This window comes from Doryrhamphus excisus, chromosome 6 (genome assembly GCF_030265055.1).
Source record: "Doryrhamphus excisus isolate RoL2022-K1 chromosome 6, RoL_Dexc_1.0, whole genome shotgun sequence".
Taxonomy (NCBI): Eukaryota; Metazoa; Chordata; class Actinopteri; order Syngnathiformes; family Syngnathidae; genus Doryrhamphus; species Doryrhamphus excisus.
Genome location: NC_080471.1, coordinates 12,454,690 through 12,479,875, shown reverse-complemented (window position 1 = coordinate 12,479,875; position 25,186 = coordinate 12,454,690). Strand labels below are relative to the sequence as shown.

At 42.0% G+C, this 25,186-nt stretch overlaps 2 protein-coding genes across 5 annotated transcripts; one reads left to right on the top strand and one right to left on the bottom strand.

The window, feature by feature from the left end:
* The first annotated feature begins 103 nt into the window (after nucleotides 1-103).
* nudt7 (nudix (nucleoside diphosphate linked moiety X)-type motif 7) lies at nucleotides 104-7,987 on the top strand. The gene is made up of 3 exons (XM_058074566.1): nucleotides 104-545; nucleotides 611-769; nucleotides 860-7,987. Exons 1-3 carry the CDS (start codon nucleotides 387-389, stop codon nucleotides 1,205-1,207), a joined length of 666 nt encoding a protein of 221 aa, XP_057930549.1. The 5' UTR covers nucleotides 104-386; the 3' UTR covers nucleotides 1,208-7,987.
* nfat5a (nuclear factor of activated T cells 5a) lies at nucleotides 1,722-24,943 on the bottom strand. 4 transcript variants are annotated; one of them, XM_058074562.1, is made up of 14 exons: nucleotides 24,600-24,620; nucleotides 14,090-14,218; nucleotides 12,754-12,821; nucleotides 12,563-12,625; nucleotides 11,372-12,008; nucleotides 11,107-11,290; nucleotides 10,597-10,787; nucleotides 10,331-10,503; nucleotides 9,842-9,976; nucleotides 9,695-9,747; nucleotides 9,492-9,624; nucleotides 9,235-9,413; nucleotides 7,103-9,158; nucleotides 1,722-6,914 (listed from the first exon to the last, which is right to left on the bottom strand). In XM_058074562.1, exons 5-14 carry the CDS (start codon nucleotides 11,962-11,964, stop codon nucleotides 6,514-6,516), a joined length of 4,098 nt encoding a protein of 1,365 aa, XP_057930545.1. In that variant the 5' UTR covers nucleotides 11,965-12,008; nucleotides 12,563-12,625; nucleotides 12,754-12,821; nucleotides 14,090-14,218; nucleotides 24,600-24,620; the 3' UTR covers nucleotides 1,722-6,513. The 4 variants fall into 4 exon arrangements, with proteins under 4 accessions (XP_057930545.1, XP_057930543.1, XP_057930544.1 ...); XM_058074560.1 differs by lacking the exons at nucleotides 12,563-12,625; nucleotides 12,754-12,821 and having other exon boundaries at nucleotides 24,600-24,943; XM_058074561.1 differs by lacking the exon at nucleotides 24,600-24,620 and having other exon boundaries at nucleotides 12,563-12,824; nucleotides 14,090-14,205.
* Between the last annotated feature and the right edge of the window lie 243 nt (nucleotides 24,944-25,186).

The following is a 25,186-nucleotide window of genomic DNA, read 5'->3' as shown; positions in this document are numbered from 1 at the left end:
GAGGTAGTATGTATTAAGTCATTACAGGACATTTTTAACTATACAGTGACGCTAACTGGGACACGAATATGGAAACGTAAGAAAAAGCATCATTCCATTCAATACGCCGGCTAGAGGACGTTGGAAAATGTTTGGCCACTACGGTCATCCAATACGCTTGGCGGCGCTGTGGGGGGGTTGCTGGCTGTTTCCAACATTCGGTACTCGTTTCATAATGTTTATCGTTGTGTTAAGGAAATATTTTATTTTCCTATAAAAACCCAACTAAATTAAGTTATTAATGATATTAATATATATACCAGTGTTTCTTGTTTTAAGCGTTGCTAACGCCACTCCTGCATGGCGGTTTATGCTAGCTGGTCGTGACTTCGCACCGGTTTGCTAACATGGCAATCAAAAAGGAAACCATTGCTGTTTTTGAACAGTTTGACGCCAGAAAAGTGGAATTAATGCCGATACCTGAGCTGAATAAAGCCTCGGTGTTGGTCCCTCTATTTGTAAGAAATGGGAAGCTGCATACGTTGATGACTCTACGTTCCAAGCAGGTAAGAAATACAAATGCGTTATAATTATTTGTTTGCAAGATATTTATATATATGTGTGTGTTTAGCTAAGAACCAGTGGAGGCGAGGTATGTTTTCCTGGTGGTAAAAAAGACCCCAGTGACAAAGATGAAGTGGAAACGGCCCTGAGAGAAGCTCAGGAGGAGATTGGTGTACTTCCTGGTGATGTCCGCGTCATATGCGCATTGCACCCCATCATGAGTAAGGTGCTTGGTCATGTTTACGTCATCTTCACACTGCACTTCATCAATAAGGGACCATCATTTTGACTTGTGTGTTCTCTCATCTATGAACAGAACAACCTGTTGGTGACCCCAGTGGTTGGCTTCATCGAGGAGTCCTTCAAGCCCAGTCCAAACCCTGCAGAGGTCAGTGCTGTGTTCACTGTCCCCTTGGACGTCTTCGCTTTTAACAAAGACCACTTTGATGACCTTGCTGCTGTACACGCCACAATGCCAACCTTCGCCGTTGACTATGTGGACCCTGACACAGGAGCCAAGTATCACATTTGGGGTCTGACCGCCATTATCGCCTTTATTGTCGCCGCCATTGCCCAAAAGACCAAACCCGAGTTTGATATTAATGTGGAAGAACTACAAGTCATGCTCACACAACACCTTCACCAAAGACTGAGTAAACTGTGAATTGTCCTTTTATTTTCTGACATCTTAAAGAAGGTAAGATGTTGCAAAATAGAAATTATGAAAAAGCAGTTATATTAAAGTGATGTCAAATTATGGAAGTTATATTAGAGAAAACATATTTGAGGAATAAAATACTTTGAAAATGTTTGCAATGCAAATATTTATTGTAAAAAGTATTTCAATAAGTAACATTTTCTGACAAACCCTTTTTTTCAAGTTAGGAGTGCAAATATTTTGTTTTTTATTAAAAGTTAAAATGTAACAAGTTGAAATATATAAGTTAATATAACATTTAAATAAAAATATTAAAATATATACATATTTTAATAATTTTTTTAATGGAGTCATTAAAAGCACATCTTTTAAAAACTACAAAAATACTTAAATGTTTCCCGAGATCTAATTTTATGGGGACAAGGGGGTCCATTTACCCAAATATGCCTATGTAGAAGTGCTATAACTTAAAAACATAAAAAAATAATACAACTAAATGTGGGATGAAGGATGCAAAGAATTTGAGTTTTCATTTTTAGTTTTTATTAATTTAATGTAGCAGCAGGATTACAGATATAAACTGAAGAGTATACAAATGTCCAGACCAAGGCAAAATACATGTTAATATAATTCAGATGAATGATAACACACTGGGGGGTTGACCATTATCCCTACAGTGGGGTTATAAGGCTAAATATACTAAAGCTCACGCAACACACACACACACACACACACACACAGAGTAGGAGTGTGGGACAAAAAGCAACATGGATGAGCAAACAGTTCAGTACATGACGACAGACAGCTCACGCTATTGGCAATTAACAGTAACTTCATGGCTGTTTTTTTTTATTATTAAACAAATCAACGCATTTTAATCAATAGTAAATGCAAAGACCCCAAAACACTCACAGAAACAATCTCAATTTCTTCCCTTTCACCTCACGTGTACAAATCTCATGAGGCATCCAAAAGAAAAAGACTGGTGGCAAACACATGGACTGATATGACCGTATCAGTAAGAAAACTACATTAGCAGTAAAACAAACCAGTGTGGGCTGTAGTTGAAACAAACGTAGGAGGATCCAAAGTAGCAAGGACACAGAGGAAACACCAGTAAACAGAGCAGAGAAAACATCTTTTTTTTTCTTCTTTTTTTGTTATCAAGGCACACAAAGTTCTTTAGAAAGCATCACAATTGAAATGACCCCTGCAGTATATTTTCACATTTAAATACACACGGATATTCATTTACACCCATGAAGGACAAAAGCCATTTTTGTCTTTTTGTGTGTGTGTGTGTGTATGTGTGTGTAAAAGTTTGGTGTGCTCTTATCGTTCACCGCCATCCTGTGGTTCTCTTCCAGCGGAAAAGTCAATTTAACGAAAAACAACATAAATACCAGTCGGTGCCACTTCTTAGTTAGGGCGCACTCACACTTAGCTCACGAATGACAACATATGCAAATTAGATGAGTCATTTCATTATGATCCATCATCCTGACTATTTTTAATATTCTTAATAAAGGGGACCTATTATGCTTTTTCCACTTTTCTGACCTATAAATGACGTTAGAATGTTGTAATATCGTGTTAAACGATACCAAAGTTTCAGATAATGAGGTTTATACATTTGGAAGTGATCCCTGAAAGAAGTTTGGGATGGCTCAAAACGCTTGGGTTTCAGAGGGTGTTATAACACTGGCGGTTTGTGATGTCACAGATTGCTGGGCTTTCTTTATATGGGCGTGCACTGTAAGCCAGATACACTCTAAGCCCTCCCCCCCAAGCGCGGCTTCTGTTTACTGTGTTAGCAATGTCTCCCACATTTGTCTGCAATTCTTAACGAGGAGACCACCAGGCACAAATTGGTTGCAGTTTGATTCCCGAACAGCAAAAGAAATACGGCATTTCACACTTGACTATTTTGTGAATATGGTCCAGTAAGCAGCTGGACTAGCCAACAAAATTGTTGAAGCCCTACGTCTTTCCAACATTACTTGGTCATGTGGAAGAGTCAGAAGAGCAAGCAGCAAGTAACAGTTTATCAGTGTCATAACTGTGATTCGTATAAGTCATGGTCTGTGTAGCATTATAGAGTGTGCATACAGGGAAAATTGCCTGGAAATCTGAGGAAACCGTCATTATTTTGTTTGAATTGTCCTACGCCCCCCACATACGGTGCCTGTTAATGGTAATTACCACCTGTCACTATTAGAAATAAATAGACGGACACAAAAGGAGTCCAAATGAAGTGTCCTTGTATGATGTGGTATAACGGAGCAGAGCAGTGTGAGTGCGCCCTTCAATATCTAATTGGTCTGATGTCCACATACAATGAGGTAAAAAATTACATTCATAAAACTGAAGCCGTCTCCTCCTTTTTTGTGTTAGTATGAGCCATTTCTTCTTCTTTTGTGTTAGCATGGCTTTAAGAGGCATACTCCATGTCACCTATCACCATCATGTGCTCTTTAGCTCCCCTACACAAATGGGAATGGAATGCTTGGAAACTAGTGCCCTAGAGTCTGACCTACAGTTACTGTGTGAGTCAAAAGTGCCATTTGAGATGCATGACCAAGGAGGTTTGGGGTAAAAAAAAAAAAAAAGACCACCAGTGACCAAAACCCACATCAGGACTTCCATTGTAGGAACTTCAAAGAAAATTCAGTTTGACTTCTTTTCACCACACCTACGCTTGCTTTCAGGCAACATACCAGCACTGATATTCTGCACTTGTTTATTTTTTTTAATTACAAAAATAGTCTACATTTGATACACAGATACAAAATTCTAAAAAAGATAATTTACTTTTAAAATGGATCACTAACAGCGACGGGATGCGAGTAGATGTAAACAAATGCTTTTTTTTAATGAGCGATGTCAGTCAAAATATGGGACTTTTTTTTTTTGCTTGACGCCATGTTGGTGTAGATATGCCAAGTTATAAAGTTGGTGGAAATGTAACTAAAAGTACCTTTACAATACAATATGTTCCTCTCCACTGTACATACAAGAGCTGCAATAGAAATGAGTAAACAGGATTTCTGAAGGACAGACGCGAGACCATTTGATGACGGGAGCTTTGGTTTGTGGTCCAGTCCGAACCCCCCTACCCCCCACCCCCCAACTCCACTCCACTCAACTTGCAATGCCTGCGTAGCTGATATTTCAAAGAAAGAATCCCATCCCTGCTGTAACATAGCACCGTAGAATCAAAATGGCAGCCTCCATTGTCCCAGTCAGGAAGATGCCAACTTCACACGGTGCCTTCCAACTGTTTCACACCCAACAAGTGAACGTCACAAAAAAAACAGCAGTCTGAACGGAGAGGAGTCGGCAAAAAGAACAAAATATTCAATAAAGCCTTATGGAAAAAGCCAATAGAAAATTCAAACACTGATTAAATAGGGATTGGACCACAATTCTACCAAGGAGCATTAAGGTCACACTGAAAGGAATTCTTAAATTATGCAAAAAGGAACGTGAATACAGTCTCATTACCAGAACAACCTTTATAGTTTATAATGCTATTACAGGAAAATTATATTCAATTGTTTTTATGGATGATGATGCTGATGTGACGTGGACTATTGTTTTTTATATTCCCCCTTTTTATTGTCATTCTGAAGTTACTCCCGTAAAAGTGCAAACTTTACAATTTTTAGAGGTTCTCATTATAATTGCATTTTTGTTAAAATTAGAGTTTCTATTATAACAATACTCTATTAAAACTTTTTTCTTGAAAAACTACAACTTGATTCTGCTAATATTACGAATTCAATCCAGTGAAACAGCAGCAATTTATATTTCATATATTCTATTTTAGTTATACTCTAACATTTTCAATAAGATTGTTAGGACAAAATTCTCATCAAATGTGCAGCTTCTTTCTCAAAATTCTAATATTACAACATTTTCTCGTAATATTATGACTTTATTCGAGATCTGTAATTATTCTCTTACTACAAAATTATTATATATAAATGGTCGTTTTACTCAAAGCTTTACAATTTTTCCTCCACATAAAAATGCCAATTTCATTCTCATGATGGCAACTTAATTTTTTAAATATTTTTCTTTCCAGTGTGGCCCCAACAGTCTTTGGTACAATAAAAATTGCGATTGAGCTGTGAGCATAATTTCATTACATAATTGCCTTGGACATTAAAACTACGGAGACATTAAGATGAAAAATTGTTGTTTGTGATGTTTTTATCCCGCACAAAGACAATTAGTTGTTTTTTTTGTGTTCATTTCCTCTGCTTTTTAAGTCTTAATGTTTCTGTGTACAAATGCATGCGTGGATGGATGAAAGGATTAGCTGGTTATACAGAAGAGGTTATAAAGTGCTTGAGATAAAATGTCTATAAAACCACACAACACTCACAAGTGTAAAGTTTCTATCCACAATGACTCGGTAAAGGTTTACCTTCAAAGACAAAAAGATACAACAAACTTCATAGTTATTTGGAGGCCTGCACGCATGGAAACACAGAGAGAAGTCACAGTATTTAACCAGGTTAAATCTCATTCAGGAGTGTTAAACTTGAAAGTACACCAACAATAAATATATTCAAACCACTTTTGACAAATGTGTATTCATAGTTTTGAATGATCTTGAAAGTGCCCTCCTGTCAAATGTGCATAATGTAAGAGCCTTAATTGTTATCAGATTTCAGTTATTCAAAATACATATTAGCTGCTCCACAAAGCCTGCCTACAGTCGTCACCGCTCGGGGCAAAAAAAAAAGAGTTTCCACACTCCAAAAATGAGATTCAGCCCGACGTTTTTCTGCAATTGGATGTCGAATCCATGACTAACTGTTTTACCGCCTGCTCATCGCACTTTTGTCAAGTTTGCTTCAGTCAGTGACATTCCTTTTCTTTCCTTCCAGTTTTTCCATGAAAAACAACCTGGTTGGTTTGCCCCCGCTCGTAGGCCCAACATTATTAAAACACTCTTGAGAACAAAACACTGCATCTCCCCCCCCCCCAGACTTACGGATAAAGCAGTTATTACAGGCCCCTCTGATCCTGCAAGAGGGGTAATAACAAAAGGCAGATCATCAATTCAAGGAAATGGATATACAAAGGCTATAATTTATGATAAATAGTTAATAAAAATGAGTTACATTAACTCATCATTTGGGGGTTTTAGGTAAAATGGGGCATTTAACTCTTAAATATACTTTTTTTTATTTTTAAAGTTTTGTGGCATTGGCCCAAAACACCATGCGCAGCTAGTCTTGTTGATTTTGAGAGTGCATGGCTACACGTCACCTTCTCTCCACGTGGTCCCGCGGACATCCTCACTGCTTCTGTAGGCTTTCCAGTAGGTCCTCTATTTTGCCCATGTTGGACGACGGCGATATCGACCCCTGCAGTGTACTCTGTAAGCTGCTTTGTATTTCAAGATTGGTCTGCATCGGAGTCGGCAGGCTTGTGTCTATGGTGGTCTGCAGACCAGGCTGCAGGGTCACCTGGGCGTTTGTCTGCATGGCGTTCTGCAGGCTGCTCTGCATGGCGCTCTCCAAGCTGGACTGCATTTGTGCCTGAAGAGTGCCCTGTAAGCTGCTGTGCATGGTGGGCGGCATCGAGGTTGCAGCTTGGGAGATGGGCTGTTCCATGAGGGGCTGCATGTGACCCGAGTTTGGGGCTTGGCTCGGAACTGGAAGGGTTGATCCAGGGGAGTTGAGGAGCTGGGGAGTGTCTGGCAGGAGGAGAAAATGGAGATAGTCAATTTGAAGTAGTAGTAGCATGGTCAAGGCCTTGAAAAAAGAAACAAAACAGGAGCTTTTAATCGAGTCTTTGGTAGTAATGGTGGTTTACATAGCTTAGTCAAGGGACCAAGTTCCACTTCATGACCAAACAGGATGAGCGTTATAGAAAGTAGCTTACCATTCTGTATGCCAAACACAAACAGGTTTGGTGGTCCTCGTTGGGCTACATTATCACCCACATTTGTCTGGAAAAGCTGCTCTGGGGGCTGCTGGCCAGGGTTGTCCACCACACCTACAGTCCCTTGGACCACAAAGATTGTTGTGCCGGGGGGCGCTGCCTGATTGTTCAGATCCTGTGAACCAAGAGTACTCTGAAGGCTGGACAGTGATGTCTGGGGTAGGAAAAGCTCCACGGGTTGACTGTTAGGGACGCTAGAAGAACTTGAGCCCACTTGCATTGGCTGCTGTTCCTGGAACAGGCTCCGCTGTTGATTCTGTGCGGATGTTGATGTCTGATCCTGGAAGGACATGGGTTCTACTGGCTCCTGCTGCGGAATTCCAACAGTGATGCCACCCATCGGGGAAGGACCTTGGGTCTGGGCGCTGAAGAGGATAGTTTGGGGAATGGCCTGGGGGTCTAGATCAGTTGTGCAGAGGAGCAGACCTGCCTGCGGAGTTTGGGACAGCTGGCTCTGGGGAATGGGGTTAGGCTGTGAATGGTTTGGTATGGTCTGGAACAAGGATCCCTGTTGCCCAATTGGAATTTGCGGTGACTGTTGACTCTGTTGTGGGGATTGTTGTTGTTCCATGGGGGTGCTCTGTTGCTGCATTTGAGACAGCTGAGCTTGAGGCTGGTTCTGAAACATGGCAACAGACTGGGGCTGGCTGGAAGACGTGTCCATGGTGGAAATGAATGTCAACTGCTGCTGTTGTTGGGATTGAGTGTTAGAGGAAAGATACTGCTGCTCTGTGGTGAGGCTGCCACTTGTCAGAACTGTAAGCGTATTCTGAAGCAGAGCAGCTTGAACCTGCTGTTGGGAGCCCTGTGTATCCGCAATGGGCCCCGGGGACTGAAAGAGCTGCTGTGGGGGGGACGTATGGGATGGGGGCTGTGTTGGGAAGCTGGTTTGGATGGTGAGCATCTCACCTGCTTGCTGCAATAGGGAGACTGGCTGCTGTACTTGGGGGGAGGAATGGATCTGAGGCTGGAGCAACTCCGCCTGCAGCTGCTGTTGTAGATTTTCCAAAGCTTGCTGTTCCTGCATCTGCTGCTGCTGTAGGTTACTCAATGCTTGGCTTTGTTGCTGTTGGAGTTGATGTTGTTGTAAAGTACTCAGAATTTGACTTTGCTGCTGATCCTGGAGTTGGATGTTATTCATGACTTGTTGCTGATTCTGTTGCAATTGTTGTTGTTGAATGTTCTCCAGCATATGTTGCTGCTGTAGCTGCTGTTGGTCTTGTGGCTGTAGTATAAGTTGTTGTTGGATCTGCATGTTTCCAATGACTTGCTGCTGTTGAAGATTATCAAGGATTTGCTGTTGTTGTATGTGTTGTTGGTGTTGTTGAAACTGTTGGATTTGCTGCTGCTGCTGTTGCAGTTGTTGTTGCTGCTGCTGTTGCTGCATCTGCAGTTGTTGCTGTTGCGACAGCGAATTATCTGCAGCTCCCAATCGAAGGCTGTTCATGTTCTCTTGGACATGCTGTTGAAGGGATTCTGCAGTGGGTGTAGCGCTATAAAGCACAGAGTTTATCTGCTGCTGGACTACAGCTGCTTCTAAAACCTGCTGAAGGGCTGTATTACTTCCAGCCTGGAGCTCTCTTACAGCTCTCTCCAGCTGGGTGACTCCTTCCTGGGCAAACAAAGGAACCTGTGACTGCTGTGGCTGAGAAGGTGCTGTTATTTGGGGCATAGCTACAACCACAACCCCACCGCTGTTGTGTGAGCGTTCAGGAGGCAGGCTTTCCTGAGGGTCTCTCAGGAACTGCTGGGGAACCTCCGGTGTCACAGGAGGGATTGTTGGATCTCCTGACATTGGGAAGGATGTGGTTGGGGCAATGTCTTGCTTTTGTATGGAGTTGAGGGACTCGAGGCTGGGGAAGACTGGGGGCACCTGGGGAAGCTCCACATCCTCCGGTTGAAGGGACATTGCGCTCTGAAATGGTTCCCCACTTGAATGAGGGCTGGAGCTGACCTCCAGTGTTTGCTGCACTGTGACAATTGGGTTAGGGGATTGCTTTAAAATGAACAGAAAAATCATGTCAGCAAATGAGCTTTGACTGATCATTTCTGTTTTGCATATTGAATCCTACCTTGAAGACATTTGAGGGCGGTGGATTGCTAGACACTTCCATTGGTGTGTCCTCTTCTCGTTTGGTAGGCTGACCCGAAGATTCAGCTTGGTCAGACACTGATTTGATTTGACTATCGTATACACACGTCTTGAAGGAAGTTGTCTCTGTTTTTACTGTCTGGGTGTCTGTGTCATCAGCTGAGGATGAGAAGCAAACATGATAGCTTCATGACACTTGAGAGCTTAGACTGTACCAGATATACAGAAACACTTTACCTGAGTCTGGTGTATAGGTGAATGATTGGGCTTCATGTGATTTACCAGCGTTGGTCATCACAAAAATTCCCACAGACACAGGGGAAGTTATGGATTGGTTGTGGAATGGAGGGGCTGTCACAATCAGATGATTCTAGGGGAAAACAAAACAAATGTATAAATGTATTCAAATTTAAAGCAATATTACAGTCAATTGCAGTTACCTGATGGAAAAGGTCCATGTCTATCTTGGCCTCAGCTTGCCAGGAACTATCATCTACAAAATGTAGATGATAGTATTTATTGGTTTGCTCTTCAGTCAGAGGTTTGTATCCACAAAATCTGGACACCAACAAAACCAATTTACACACCTGCAATGTTCTCCTGAAAAATTACTTTGGTTCCTTTGAGGAAGTTCTTTCCGATGATAAAAACTTCCTCTCCTCCTCTCACTGAGCAGCAGTGAAGACTCTTCTTCAGGATCTCTGGTACTCCTGCTGGCTGGGCTGGAAAATTGCAGAAGGGTAGTGGTTCTCAATTATTTTATGTCACGCCCTGGAAAGAATGTTATCGTTTTCAGCCCCACCCCCAATGTGAAATACTATTGACAACCTGTAATATTAATGTTTTTACCTGTACAAAAAACACTATATAAGTTGCTGCCACCAGCATTATTAAAGCATTAATAAATAGACTAAAAGACCAGTCAACCTTGAAGAAATTTTATCAGTAGCCCCCCCCCGACACTGCACCTCACAGTGAATACTTAATATTTTAACTGTTTTTGCCTAAAGGAGCATGGCAAAAAAAGTTGCAATACCATTTGGATTTTTTTTTGTTCGACTGGTTTTCCTACTCACTGCACAGAATGGGCGACGAGGGGACTTGTAGAGTGAGCATGGAGCCATCCGTCTGGGGGATGCTGACTCTAAAGGCCAGCCGAGCACGCGTGCTCTTCTTTTTGGATCCTGCCACACCAATGCGTGCCTCCACATCGGCATTGCGTAGCTTTAAAATTCCCACACAGTCCACCCTAAACAGGTGTAGCACAATTGAACAGTTACATTCTCAATATTAACAATGTGCACTAAGAAATCATTCCCAATCAACATGAAATAGCCCTTACGCAAGTGTCATGTCATTGCTGGGCTCAAGAGGGATCTCTATAACAGTGGTGCCCTCAATGTCCACTTCCTTGCAGGCGGTTGTGTTGCGGCCAGTTACCCTGCAGGCCTGATAGAAACCATGTGGCTTCACTCTGCCTGCATCGTTTGCTACGAATACCTGCAGTACAACTGGCTCACTAACACCCTCCAACTGATGGGAAAAAAAATAGGTCATTAAAAACAATGTGACAAATAAATGGACAAACACACAGTAAGCCGAGATAGAGCATCAAAGATCACAAGTTCAAATAATCTTCTGTGTCTCTGTGTTGAGCCAGTTTGGATTTATTACTGCAAGGTTAGAACTGACCTAATTTTTGAATTGGGTTCTCCGGTTGTGTCATCACTAATCTACCCAAGGAACCTGTGTGGCTGTTTCAATATGTCTCAACTGGCATCTTGGTCTTAGTTTAATCAGTGTTTGCATTGTTTCCATGCCAAGAAGAAACCGGTGGCCTCCTTTGTCAAACCTTAATCGTGGGGAATCCCTGCTGTGTACGGTCTTTGACAGAGCCTCGGCTGCCCTCGGTCAGATAGCGAGCTCTGTGCTGAGTTTCAGGTTGCACCAGGATCTTTAATTCTTTCCCACTGCTTTTCGGGGGGAACTGGGCAGATAGTGAGCCACCCTTCACCGCAGTACCTGAATCCAGAGAGCTAAGTAATCATAAACCACAAGATGACGTTAATAGGACATTGTTACATTACTGTATGCGCCTTGAGGACTGGGATACCCACCTGGTTATAGGACTGGTCTTGTCTGGGCCAAGTTGGGAAAGGACAAAGTGAGGTGCCTTGGCACTGTCGGCATCAAACACGTCCATGCTGTCCTCTGGAGGAGCAGGCTTTGGGCCAGGTCGCTGACGAGGGGTTCGTTTTCTTGATTTGCGTGGCACCTCTGTGTTGTCGTTGTAGGAAAAGGAACTGGCTAAGCTGAAGTTGGAGACGGAGTCATCAGCCCACATGCTGCTGCTTTGCTCTGAGTCTGGACCTGGTGCTCCAGCTACAGGGGGCTCCTCTAGGCAGGACATCTGACTGTCATCAAACAGGTCCTCAGGTGGTGGAGATATGCTCAATACAGGCCTCCGCTTTGATGGGGTGTTCTGAGGCTGCTGAACTCCGAGCCCTGACCCAGTATCGCCTGCTGCAGCACTTGCGCCACTGTTGCTCTTGCTGGGAGCAGATGCAGCTCCCTCCATGACTTGCACTTCTGAAGCTATAGCGCCAGCGCCATCCCCTCCAGTGGAGTGAAGATTCTGGGGGGCCTTGTGATGGTCTGAAGACAAAGAGGCGGGGCCAGTGGATATGCCAGAGCATGGTGGGGCTCCCATCGCCAAGGAGGAGGCAGAGGGGCTGGAGGTGGAAGATGTTGCATCTGCAGTAGTATACAGACAGATAAGTCAGTAGGGATATTACACGGAGAAGGCTAGCAGTCCCACTCAAGCAGCTGAATTTGTACATGATTTGAACTGATTTCCCCTCTTCCCAACTGTAATTTCAAGAATGTTATGGGTCCTATGCCCTCACTGTGCATGCGAGAGCGGTCAAGCATTGATCAAAATTCTGAAGTTAAAGTTGAGAAGGGTACTTTTGGTCCCACAAAGTTTTGATTCCTAAAAATCCCTTTCTCGAATAAATGAATGTGACAAAACTGACATGCTTTGTTTACAAAAACAAAAGCAAGCTACAAAATTGGTAACATACACATTGCCAGAAAGAAACATAACAAAATCTGGTCAAAACTTTCATGTACAGGCCAATTTGCAAGCTGGTAATGCGGCGTCAAATTAAATTTGCCAGGGTTGCCAGGGTTATATTACACTTTGTGCAATGTGCATTCAGTAGTAAAAACGTATTTTGCGCATGCCAATTGGAAGATTTTGTTGGGACTGAGCGTAGCCATAGAGACAGAATAAACAAGCCTCTGACCTATGGAGCAGTGAACTGCAGACCATTTTATATGCAGACACTCCCTGCCTCAGAGGGAACTTCCTGCAATAAAAATGAGACAGCCAATGAGCAACAAGAGAGCTGATCATTCAAGACTCAACTTCTGTCAATCAGTAAATTGGATAACTTAAAATTGTGAAGGGAGCCCTGTTTTGTGATGTCGACTCTACATTTTGAAGCATTCATGAGGCTCCTCATCCTCAGAGGGACTTTACAGCATTCATGCTTCCGATCTGCACTGCTTAGGGTCAGGATAGAAAAAAAGATGCATTAAAAGTGGAGCTCTCTCAAAAACTTATTTGACCAGTTTGCTCTTTAAGATGTATTTCTAGACTTAAATTGTTCCCATCTATAACTCATATTGTCTCTCCTGAACCATGATCCAAGATCAGACCACATGAATTTGTTCAGTCCAATCATTTCAAGGGGCAACTTCACTTTTTCATTAAAAATAAATCCTTTATATGTCGTGAATTTGGCAACTTCTCTAAAGTGTAGAAACCTTCACTCCTTTTCAACAAAGACTTTACCACACGCTTTCTAAAGTGAAGTGGTGACTGAAATAATAGCAAATTGGCACAAACTACTCATAACGCCCCCCAAAAAAACAACAAATGCCTGAATGAATTCCTATTCAAGTGCGTAAGCAGTCCTGATCTGCAGTGCCAGGTGATGCTCAATTGATGTTTCACAGGAGTGGATGACCCAAATATTTATGTTCAACTGCCCAAAAAAGCCAAGTGACAAAAAACATCAAGCACAAGCATCACAGGAGACGTGCAGCAAAAATTTAGTGAAATTTCAAAAGAATATCGTGTGTTAGGATCCTGTAAGTGCAAAAACACAACTAGAACATCATTTCACTTTGGTTTAAGAGTTGAAATGATGCACAGGAAGTAAATAAAATATCCATTGTTTTTGGAGTGGTAATGCCCTGAGGCCCACCTCCAAAGTCAACCAAAGAACAGCTTCACCATTTGAGAGTGTCCTAAATCTTAAACATATGTCACTCCGTTGATTTTGTGTCACAAGTGAGAAGGCCACACCTCACTTGGCCAGCCAGAGAGAGGACAAAAGCAGAGAACAGTCACAAGCAGGGATGGAGAACCCCTGGATGTTTCCATTAAAATTATATTTACTTTATCTTATTCATGTTTTAAAAAGATGGCATTTATTAACAGGAGATGACACCGTTCTGTCTTGGGGTTTAGTCCATCCCTTTCCAAGAGTTGAATTAGGTTAAGATGAGAGACGCATGCGCACACTGCAGTTGCAGTGTAGATGAACATGGCATCCTGAACACAAAGTCTAACAGTCAGCATGCCCCTGCTGTTATGATTGCAAAGTCTTAACAGTTTTAAAAGTTTTTTTTATCTTTAGTAACCGGTGAAAGGGTGAAGTTGCCCTCTATCACCGCATGTTTGTGCCCCACATGGTATTGGGGGAACAATTTGCGAGTAGACTGGTCCCAGATCATGGCTTTCATCTGTTGATTCGGTGGCTCACCTGAAGCCAAGGCTGCCGATGGAGGAGGCCCCGCCTCTCCCCCGCTCTTCTGGCTCATGGTGGCTGAGTCGGTCTGGGTGGTCGACTGCTGAAGCTGAAGCTCTTTGGGGAGGAGGTCATATACAGACTCTGAAATACAATGACAATGGGGAGGGGGTTATGATTTAAGTTCTCTCAAAAGTGTTGGGGACAGAAAATGACAGACTAACACTGCAGACATAAGGGAAACATGACCGTCACACCTACAGGAACTGAAAATCTTTTCTTTGCAGCTACAAGAGCTCCCATTCTTATAGGATTGCTTGGAATGCTCTCAATTCCCAAAGAGCCGTTGTAACATGCAAGATTCATGCCGGCCATGTTTTCAGCCAATCTTATTTAAATGTTATAGTAATGTGAAAAAAGTGCAGTTCCCCGTTAAAGGGGTGTACCAAATTTCATCAAGATTCAGATAAACACCCAAAAGTTACAGTGAGTATTTTAGGCAGTGTACATAGCTGTGTGAGAAACTTCAAGTCAGAAGTAGAATATTTACACTGTATAACAAAAGCTCATCAAGGATGATAGCACAACCAGCTAGGTAGTCTCACAGATATAATGTCACTTTCAATATTACTTTTTCAAAATAAATCCTGGAATAGCTTAAAAGAAGACCTGGTATCGGCTGCACGGCGGCGGTTAGCGCGCAGGCCACACAGTGAGGAAACACCAGGTCAATTCCACCCTTGGCCAAGAAGCTCCACTCGGGCATCTCTCTGTGGAGTTTGCATGTTCTCCCCGTGCATGCGTGGGTTTTCTCCGGCTTCCTCCCACATACCAAAAACATGTTAGGTTAATTGGCGACTCTAAATTGTCCGATAGGTATGAATGTGAGTGTGAATGGTTGTTTGTCTATATGTGCCCTTTGATTGGCTAGCGACCAGTCCACCTCGAAGACAGCTGGGATAGGCTCCAGCACCCCTGTGACCCTTGTGAGGATAAGCGGTAGAAAATTAATTAATTAATGAAAGACCTGGTATCATGATCAAAACATTTCCTAGCTCTCCAAACACATTCTGCTAGTGAAATTGACATAAAATGGCATGACAGGGTGAATACAAATATCTGCCAGTGGGAGCTGTTTAGTGAGCTGCAACCCAGAGAGACATGCCATAGCAACATGATTCCTAGAAGCCCATTACCAAGCAGCGTGGTGCCCCTGGAATAAACCTCACTTGATGGCATACATAGGCGATTAGGTAGTCTAGTTGCTAGGAGAAAGGAGTGTATCAACATGGCTATTTCAGCTGTGCATCAGCGGCGCCAGGCATATGTAGTAGTAATCTGATACTCAGCAATGACTGAGCACCAGCAGAATGTTGAAAGTGACAAGAAACATGATCTTGTCAATGACATCAGCAACGCCGTTGACGGAGAGACAAGGTGAAGTTATTGCTGCTCACATGAAAGCCTCAAATGGCATGGTGGGGGTGGGGTGACAGACAAGACACAGTCTCCTGCTTATTGTTCGTCACAGGCTAATCTGTCTTAAGAAGATAGTCGTCTCAGATGTACAAGTTGTTGTCCGCAGGGCTTGCCGTTATTACCAGCAGGAAATTGCAGTTCCGCAAAACTGAATAGCATCAGGTTCATGGGGATTCAAGTGGTAAAATCATGACAAATCGATCAGGACTCTTAAAATATGAAGAAAACAGAAATCACAAAAACAACTTTGTTCCCAACAACAAACTCTCCAAAGTGATACTGAAATGCTAACAAGTGACCTTTGTTCATAGTATAAAGAAAAGTATGTTTTTGTACAGGGGTGAAGTCCTCCTAAATCTAAATCAGTCTTTAAAACAACCCCACAGCCTTGAGTGTGAATGGTTGCACGTCTGTGGTTGCACATTTAGACTGCCTTAAGCCCGTATTAATGTGTGCCAAGTCAAGAGTGTGCATCTGAAACAGCAGGATTATGATACACTTTCGCTTCACATGATGCAATTGGGACATCAGAAATGGGTGTTTGACAAATTTGGGCTGCTGTGTCTGACCTATATTATGAGGCGGGTCACGGTACCAGTGCGGTTGACATGCAATATGATGTGTCAACACTGGATTAATCCATGTCATTGCACTGGTTTGAATGGAGTGCGAGGCACTTGAATGCGCAGCAGCATGGGCCAAGAAAATAAAGCTTATTCAAATTTACCTGTAGATATTTACCAAGGGTTATTTGAAATTAACATAAGTCTGGATTTTATTTCATTTATATATTTTTCTTATTTAAAGTTGGAATGATTTTTATCGTCACTATTTCCCATTGGATTGCAGTTATTAATTCCCTCTTATTTATAGGAGCGTCCTGGTCCAATACAAGTAGTTGATTCCAGACTGCGCCCCAGCGCGTCAATGCAGCAGTTTAATTTATTTACGATGATTGCTATTGGCTGTACTTACAAAACAAAATTGCCCACCATTCCTTATGTGAAACATGAACACATATCTATTTGCCTTTTCTTTGCATTATAACACAAGAAAACAAGTTAATATGACCTAGATTACATCGGGATACGCTAAGGCTGGGTGATGTATAGATATTTTTAAAATATTGATATTTACTTTTAGCATGATATCAAAATCAACCATATTGTTAATATCGATAGACTGGATTTGCGCTGTATCTCCCTCATGCCTGTATATGGAAGGCGGAGAAGAAGCCCAGCGGCTTAGTTGAAGCTAACAGGCTAGCGTTTCTGTGGTGAAAGAAGTCGGCAAGGAATAAGCAGTAACTCAGTAATATTTCGCGAGTTCTCCTGCTTTGAAATCATGGAGGGGTCTGATATTGTCATCTTAGGTGCATGTCCACTTTGAGAGACATAATTAAGGGATTAAGCAGGGAAACCTTAACGTCTTAGTGTATTTCCCACAGTAACCTTGGAAACAGGTGCCAGCACTCTTCAGGTCACTGACCAGCTCCTCTCCCATGTAGTTCTGGACTGATTCTTCACCTTTGTTAGGATAATTGATATGCCACGAGGTGAGAGCTTGCTTGGAGCCCTAGTCCGAGGGAGATTGACAGCCATGTTTAGCTTCTTCAGTTGATCTTTTCTCACCAAGCACTGGCAAAACTGCAGGGTGTTTGAATACATATTTTATTCACTGTAAATCACTAACAGTATAGAAAGCCAGTAGAAAAACTCAACCGAGGCATGCTCGCCAAAATAGTGGCAATAGTGGCACTTCATAGGTTATCTCCATATTGACAGAAGGTTCAATGAAAATGATAAAACTCTGGAGTAAAAAAAAAAACCCCACATGTTAAAGATGAAGGAAACAACAAAACCACTATTATAATTGCTATATTTGTAGTGCACAAGTACAATATGAGATTGAATCCCTAACCCATTATAATTTACATTAGTTTTTTATAGCTTGTCAGAAGACATCTGGACAAGTTTAGGTCAAGGTGGGTCTGAGTAAGCAAACACAGGTGGACTAACTGGACATAATTAAATTGCCTCGCGTCAGAGGCATGCACAGCTGACATTACACATACCAAAAAGACTTTTGTCAAACACCAAGGTCACTGGTCCATTTTTATTCTTTACAGCTGGCTTTGTGGTTAGGTTAGGATGGGGAGGGATGCCGAATGAATTAAGATGCCGCAATGACTATGTTTTTGGTGTACTTGAGAAATATGCAGCGCAGGAATGATCTCTAAATCTAAGCGCTGGCTTTTAAATTGCGTTCTTGAACAGATAACAGTAACACTGCAGCCACAGAACAACAGACAAAAGAGCTACTCATGCCCTTCACACCAAGGGCTGACTCTTAAGGGTTTAACTCTATCTCCAAAAAGCAAATTTTCATCTAGTCTACATTTCTCACGTTCACTATACGTATTTATTGTAACCTGAGTTTGTGAAAATTTTGAAATTGTGGCCTCGCAAGCCACTAGTCTCAGTGGACAGAAGAGTGGATACTGGGGTCTCAATTTCGCTACGAAGACTCAACAAGATGCCGTTTGCTCTCAGCATACTGTATGCTGCTGCAGTTGACGGAAGTTGCATGAGCTAAATGGGCTCTGAAATCAATGTGCCCAGGAAACAAGTTCCGTTTAATCAGTTAATGTTTTAAATAATCAAAATACGGAAAGATACCGTAAGTACTACATGTTGTCAGTGTACTTGTTAATGCATGACCATAGCATGTATATGAAATGTTAAATGTTAGGTAGGTCCAATGATGTGCATTGTTAGCTAGCTCCTACTAACATGTTTTCTCCTGTTAGAATGCACACAAAAGGGAGAGAAATATGTGTGCAGTTCTCCTTTAAAAAGGAACTTCCCATTTTTTGGAATCACTTGCCCAAAACTAAAAAACAGCAACAGTGCCCATTTACATAACTGAGTTGTATATTAACAAAGCAACAACAATGTTATTATTGTAGCAGCTAACATGAAAAACTATTTTTATTTGCCGGACTAACATGGCGCATCGCTAATCGCTAGTCTAATTTACAGACGGAAGAGTGGATCCCTCGCTCTCAAAATTCACTACAAAGATTCAACAAGATGCTCGTTTGCCATCAGCATTTTTACCTGAGGACTGGAGCACACGTCTTGTAAAAAAACAACAGCCAGTAAAAAACACTGGTTAGTTCATCGTGTGTCCAAATTTACTGCCATTAAAGGAAACTTACGTTAACATGTCATTAACGCAGCGCGTTGTCCCACGGCTGTGGCTACTTCCGTGTTTTTTTAACATTCCCGCTAACAACCCCTTCCCCCACCATCGCAGTGTTTTGACCACCCGTGCTCCATGCAACATACATTGTAAATCTTCTTGGATGTCCCTTCCTGTGACCCAGAACACGATTAAGCTCCAAAAATGTGCTGCTTTCTTTTTCAGAGCTTTATTTAACTCTATCTTTAATCTCCTTAATTTTTTATTTTATTATGTTTCCTTCAACTAACTTAAAGTTAGTAATTGCCACTAGTGTACAGCTCCATTGACTACTGCAAATGGTGGACAATGGAAAATCAGGCTCGACCTCAAGCAAGAGCTGTTTTATTTCTGTTGTGTCAAAGCCCCTCTGTGTTTCCACTCATTAACGTGTCTCTACCACGTGAGTGTTTCACTCACATTTGCCGCTAAAAATAGATGTGTGAACTGTGAAATGCAATTAGAAGCGAGAGAACAAATTAAAAGTGAAATTCAGAGGCAAAGCCCGGCTGACCTGCAGATAATTGGCTTCCTGTGCACTTAAGAGTTTACAGCCCTTTTTTTCTGAAAAGACTTATTTTTGGCTGTGATGAGGAGTTAGCGTAGCTAATTGTCGCATCACTGTCACATCTTCATTTAAACTGTTTTAAACCTTTTCCATTAACCAGCTGAAACTCAAAAGCAGTAAAAAAACGGATCCACTTCAACACTTAGACACGAAGTGGCTGCATGACCAACTTTAATCATTGACTCCAATAGGTTAGTTGAGGTTCAGTTATTTTCATTGCCCTAGAGCCTGACATTACCTGAGCTTTGTTTTCACCATAGAGAGCACAGCATACCAGTTCCCTTTCTTGATCAGTTGGTGAAAGATGTTTTGAAGCTTTTTTGGAAACACCTGACTCACCGTGTATAAACTCAAAAAGTGCTAACGTAGGCATCGCCTCTACCTTACCTGCCTGAGGAGGAGCGCTTATTGTCGAACACACTTTGTCAGAAGCAATGCTGGTGCGGTGGAGCTCCGGATAACCAGGACGCGAGGGCGCTGTGTCCACCTCGCCTGCCCGAGTATAAGCACTCATTGTCAGACATACTTTGTCAGTGGCACCGCTGGTGCCATGGAGCTCAGACGCCGGACGTGAGGGCATTTACTGTGCAGGCAATCTTGGCACAACATTGGTGGGGTTAATGTGGTCATTACACATTTTTGTGACTACACACAATGAAAGTTCCTCCTGCACTAAAAGTTCTATATGGTCTGCATGCTCCAAATCCATAGTGAGAAGGCACTAATCCCCAAATTTTGCCTATGCTTACAAGTACATCAGTTTAGGACCGGATATTTATAGTCACCACACGACGGATGATCACATCGCGAGCCTCAAAATCACCACACATAACAGGTCCCCTTTAACTAAGTGCAATCGTCAACTAATGGCCTGGCATGCATGCGGATTGTGATGTTTTCATTAATGTTCCTGTTACACTGCCAAAAGACACAGGAAATGATAACACCATGTTGAGATACTGTATGTTTCTTCATCATATAATCGAGTGAGAAACCCTAAGCTCGCTTGACTGACGAGAACTAAAATCCATGACCATATTAGCTTGCACAATAAAAAGGCTAGTGTGATCACTGTACAAGACACAAATGCAGAACAACAACCCGCATAATCTTCTAAGCTTCTTTCTCCAACCAACAAGAAAACATCTTACCCAACATCTTAGCTGATGCAAAGTGCAACCACGTAAACAATCCACTCTGGAGGAATGATTGTCACTTAGCTGCAGCATACAATACATTAATACTTGTCAAAATCTCCGCCTGTCCATCATATTAAGCCTCTGCAGTTAGTTTACTTTAGCCCCTTTTGTATAGTTTCACGCCGGTAATGTGACACCGGTATGTTGCCATGTCGCTCTGTGTTAACTGCACAAGACATAAACAATCAGGCGGCGGTGGTACAAACCATTGCCGTATCTATTACTGTGTAAATGGGACAAGCAAGAGCAGCCACTGGTGTTGACATACCTCTGTTACTGAATGCTGGAAGCCTATATAAATTCACACGACTGGGCGACGCTTTGCCTACATTTACATGTTCTGTGTAAACAAGAAAAGGCAAGCATGACGACAGGCCCAATTCTACAGGATATTGTGCAATCTTGGTGTAAAAGAGGCTTTTTGTCTATTTGTGTTTCGGTATTGGTATTCTGCTTAATGGGTCCTGTCCTATGACGACTTTTTAATGATGCTCCAACAGCAATGTGTCCCTAGAGCCCGTGTATGAGGACCAAACGTGAGAAAAATCCATTATTTCCCTCACTTGTTTTCTACACTTAAGATAGAATTTGGCCTGACGCGATTGCTTTTGAAGTTTTCATGACATCATGAAGGAAATTTTCTTCCTCATGAATATGATGACACAGCCTCTGACACCCTAGCTAGACGAACCCACTCCATGTACAGTATATGCCCACCATTTTGTTTGGTGTGATTCATTTGTTGTAATAAGTTACATCAAAGTGCTCATGAAACCAAAACGTAATTTTTCGTGTGTTGGATGTGTTCCGCATCTGGAGAATGTGGAGCATGTGACGTCGACACCAGACGGTCCTACCCAGATCTTCACGTTCACAACAATGCTTTCTCAACGGTTACGGCCCAGCTCTGGATGAATTGCTGTTGTTTGTCATATATATATTTTTTATTATGCTCCCTCGTTCTGCTGAAGGCCTTTGCTGCAACGTTTGAGGACACAGAATAAGCTTGTTCACATTTCCTAAAGAAACCATTCCCCTTGTCTGATTGGCAAACCTTGTGGGACAAATGTTAGCAGACAGGTGTGGATAAGCGCAGGTAACTAGCATCAAAGCAAAAGACGCACAAAATGATCAATTGACAATTAAAAAACATGTTGTTTCCTAATCTTCCCAATAGTGAAATAAAGTAAATGACATTTGCAAGTTACAGGCAATAATGTGACTTGTAATGAAAAGATTGTGATATTTAAAAAGGGGAATGCCTAAGAAGGAGAATGCATAAGCACACTCAATCTATTCACCTGGACAGTGAAACTCTACTGTCTAGTCTTTGAGCATGAACTGCTGATGTGAGGCGAAACACCTCCGAAAACAACCCAAGCAGTCCAGCTGTGATCAATTCAATGCCCCGAGTATACAACGACCTGGATAAATGAGAATTACGGCTGCAGCTATCGAATATTTTAGTGATCGAGTATTCTAGTAGCTGCACTGTGGCCGAGATTTCATTGTTCATTGAGGGCAGCGTTCCAATTTATTATTAATTTTGCAATTTAGGAAAAGATTAAATAAATGTTCATCATTCTTTGCCTCTTGTGGGTGACCTATGGCCAGTTTGCAGTGTCACCATTCAAATTTGCATGACCAAAAGTGTTCCAAAATTCAACTTGACCCAGCTGCTCCTTCTCCCCACTGCACGATAGGCACCATGTCTCTAACTAAATCTCTGATTAGACTGTGCTGGCCTGACCCCAATACAAGCACATACGAACATTTCATGCAAATATGCAAAATAAAAAACAACAATATATGTATATATAATGATAGAAAAGGCTCTGCCAGGCTGAAGTGAGCTACTTCAGGGACACAGAACATTTGTTTACTGTTAGTTCATGAGATCGCCCTCCTCGCATTGCAATCAAACTGAAATGGCACCCATCGGTCACACAAAGGGACGGCAGGCAGGTAAAGGTTATTGCTGCAATTATTTTAAGTGACATGCAATCACAATGTGAACAACCAGTGGGGATAATAAGCTGCGGTACACCAGTACCTTGACAACATGAATAAGTCTGTATTTTGGTTACGACTAATGTAACACACCCCTTGCTCATGAATAAGCAAGCAGCACAATAGGTGTTGAAGTGGTGCCATTATACTTATGAACTACAGTGAACATCAAAATGGTAGTCCCCTTTAAGATGTACAAAAATATACCTGTAAACACCACAAAGTAACGGCAAAAAGGAAACGAGTGATTATGATCCACAATTAACAGACGTTATTGTGATATAAGCATGTGGTACATGCCTCTCTGTGCTGGCTGCTCAGTACAATATATGGAAAAGTGGGTAGTATTTCGACAACATTAATAATAGAGAAATAGTCAATTCATTTGTGTTTAGTCTAAATATGACGAGGCTCACCTTCCACCAGCCCCACAGTGATGGGTGAGTACTTAAGTAATTATATAGGTTAACTTCTTGTTACACTTGTACAACTTTTGAAAATAAAAGTTTGATGCCTCAAGTCTGACTGTATGCTTCCCTATGTACTACCATCTCCAGAATTATGGATGAGTCCACAATTTTAATAGGGTGACGTTAAATAATGAAAGAATACATACATGAGTAAATACTGAAATACAAAATTTTATATAATGAATGAATAAACACAAAATATATAATAACCAACAACAGTTCTCAGCATTCTGCTCCGGACAAAAGGGTGGAATGACAAACATGTAAAGCCACGACGTTCATTTGTGTTTGACTCTATCAAGATATTATCACTGTATCGTGAGGTACCGAGATATTCCCGGCCCTAGTCTGTTCCATAATTTTACTCCACACATTGATATATGGAAAGCACCTTTCCAAGCTTTTCAGCGAATAACCGTATGGAATGTGCTCAACCACGATGCAGGACTTCCAAAGGATCACAACGCATGGTGTTCCAGCTAAACACAGCCTTACGTCTCTGCGATGTGACATTGCAATTTTTTGGAGGTGCACTTGATGCAATGTTGATCGGGTTGGAGAAGTCGACAAACACACCAATTAGCATCTCTTTAGTCGCCCCTATTCACAAACTATGATGGATGCAAGCAAGGTTCTTGGCTCTTAAGTCAGTTGATTTCTGGACAACGCCGCCCCTAGTGTTTTGTCAGAGAATTTAATGACAACTCGAACTTTGAAAGGTTTACAATGGCATCACAAGGGGCATGTAGTGACTATGCAGAAACATAAATGAGGCATTCACAGATGAAAATCCAGTACAAAGCCACAAAAAAAGGCTTTTGACTGGATTCGACAGTAGTTCTTTAATGGTGATAAAAAGCACTTCTCCCTAAAAATTAAACACAGCAGCTGGCAGACTCTTATCAACAGTATTTAAGGTGGAATTCATTTTAAGTTGGAATTAATGGTGGCATTTGGGTGCACCATAGCAACACTCCCCATTTTCAGTGCCAGCCACATCAATTGGGCACCACCTTTGTGAAATCAGACCATGTGACTTGGATACTTCACATTCAAGTCAAGCCGGACCCAAAAAAACAACAAGAGAGGCTGTCAAAGGCAACAAAACAACCACGCTATCTCTCCCAACACACACTTGTGCAGACTAAACCGCGCACAAAAAAAACATGCGACGAGCCACCACGCGTAGTTTGGATGTGCTAGTGATTAGTCGGATGGCTAGCTATCTGTGTAAATATAATATACAGCAAAGCAACTACTGTGTACCAGGTAGATAACCGCTATCGGTAATAGTGGTGTTATAACAAAGACAAGCGACCGAAGCCATCCGTCTTCCGCCAGGCATGTGACAAGGGCAGCTCAAGCACGCAGGTAGTCGCCTGTAGCAAAGAAGCCAATTGCAGCTAACTAAGTAAGCTAGCTTAGTGGCTACCAGCTAAACAGCTAACCTCCTGCTAGCTAGCAGCTTAACGGGAGCTATCCGTCTGGGCATCCAAGCCGAAACAAAAAGAGTCAAGAGTCACCAACATAGACTTTCATTTAACAAAATGCCTTACCTTTAGCGTATAAAGATTTGGGGGAATTGAGGTCGAGGTCCGAGCTAAGGAGCGATACAAAATCAGAGGGCATCGCAGCGCTTCATGGAGGGGAGGGGAAGCGGACACTCTTCAGTAGAAACGAAGTCGTCTTTTTTTCGTCTTGGTCAACAGATTGTGCTACGTCCCAAGAGCGGAATGTCTTACAAAACGACATTAAAAGAAGGTTTTAAAGCAATGTAAATGCAAAACTTTTCATACGAAAAAATAAAAAATCCGTTAACTAGCACGTCTCATCACGCTGAGACTGAGGAAGGGAAACACGACGTGCTACGTTGAGACCAGCGCGCGCACACACACACACACACACACATGGGTGGCCCCGCCCCTCTGTGTTGCGCATGCGTACTCAAGTGCAAGGTCGACAAATCACACTGGAGAGCAATTTTATTATACAGTAATGCACGATTTATGCATGTAGTACTTGGCTTCTGGTTTTATAACAGCAGTAGCTGTAAATAGTATGCTTCCCGTCGTATATCACTGTAAGGAAATGTAAAAAATGTAAACATATACAAACATACTTATATTTCAATTTGTTATATTGA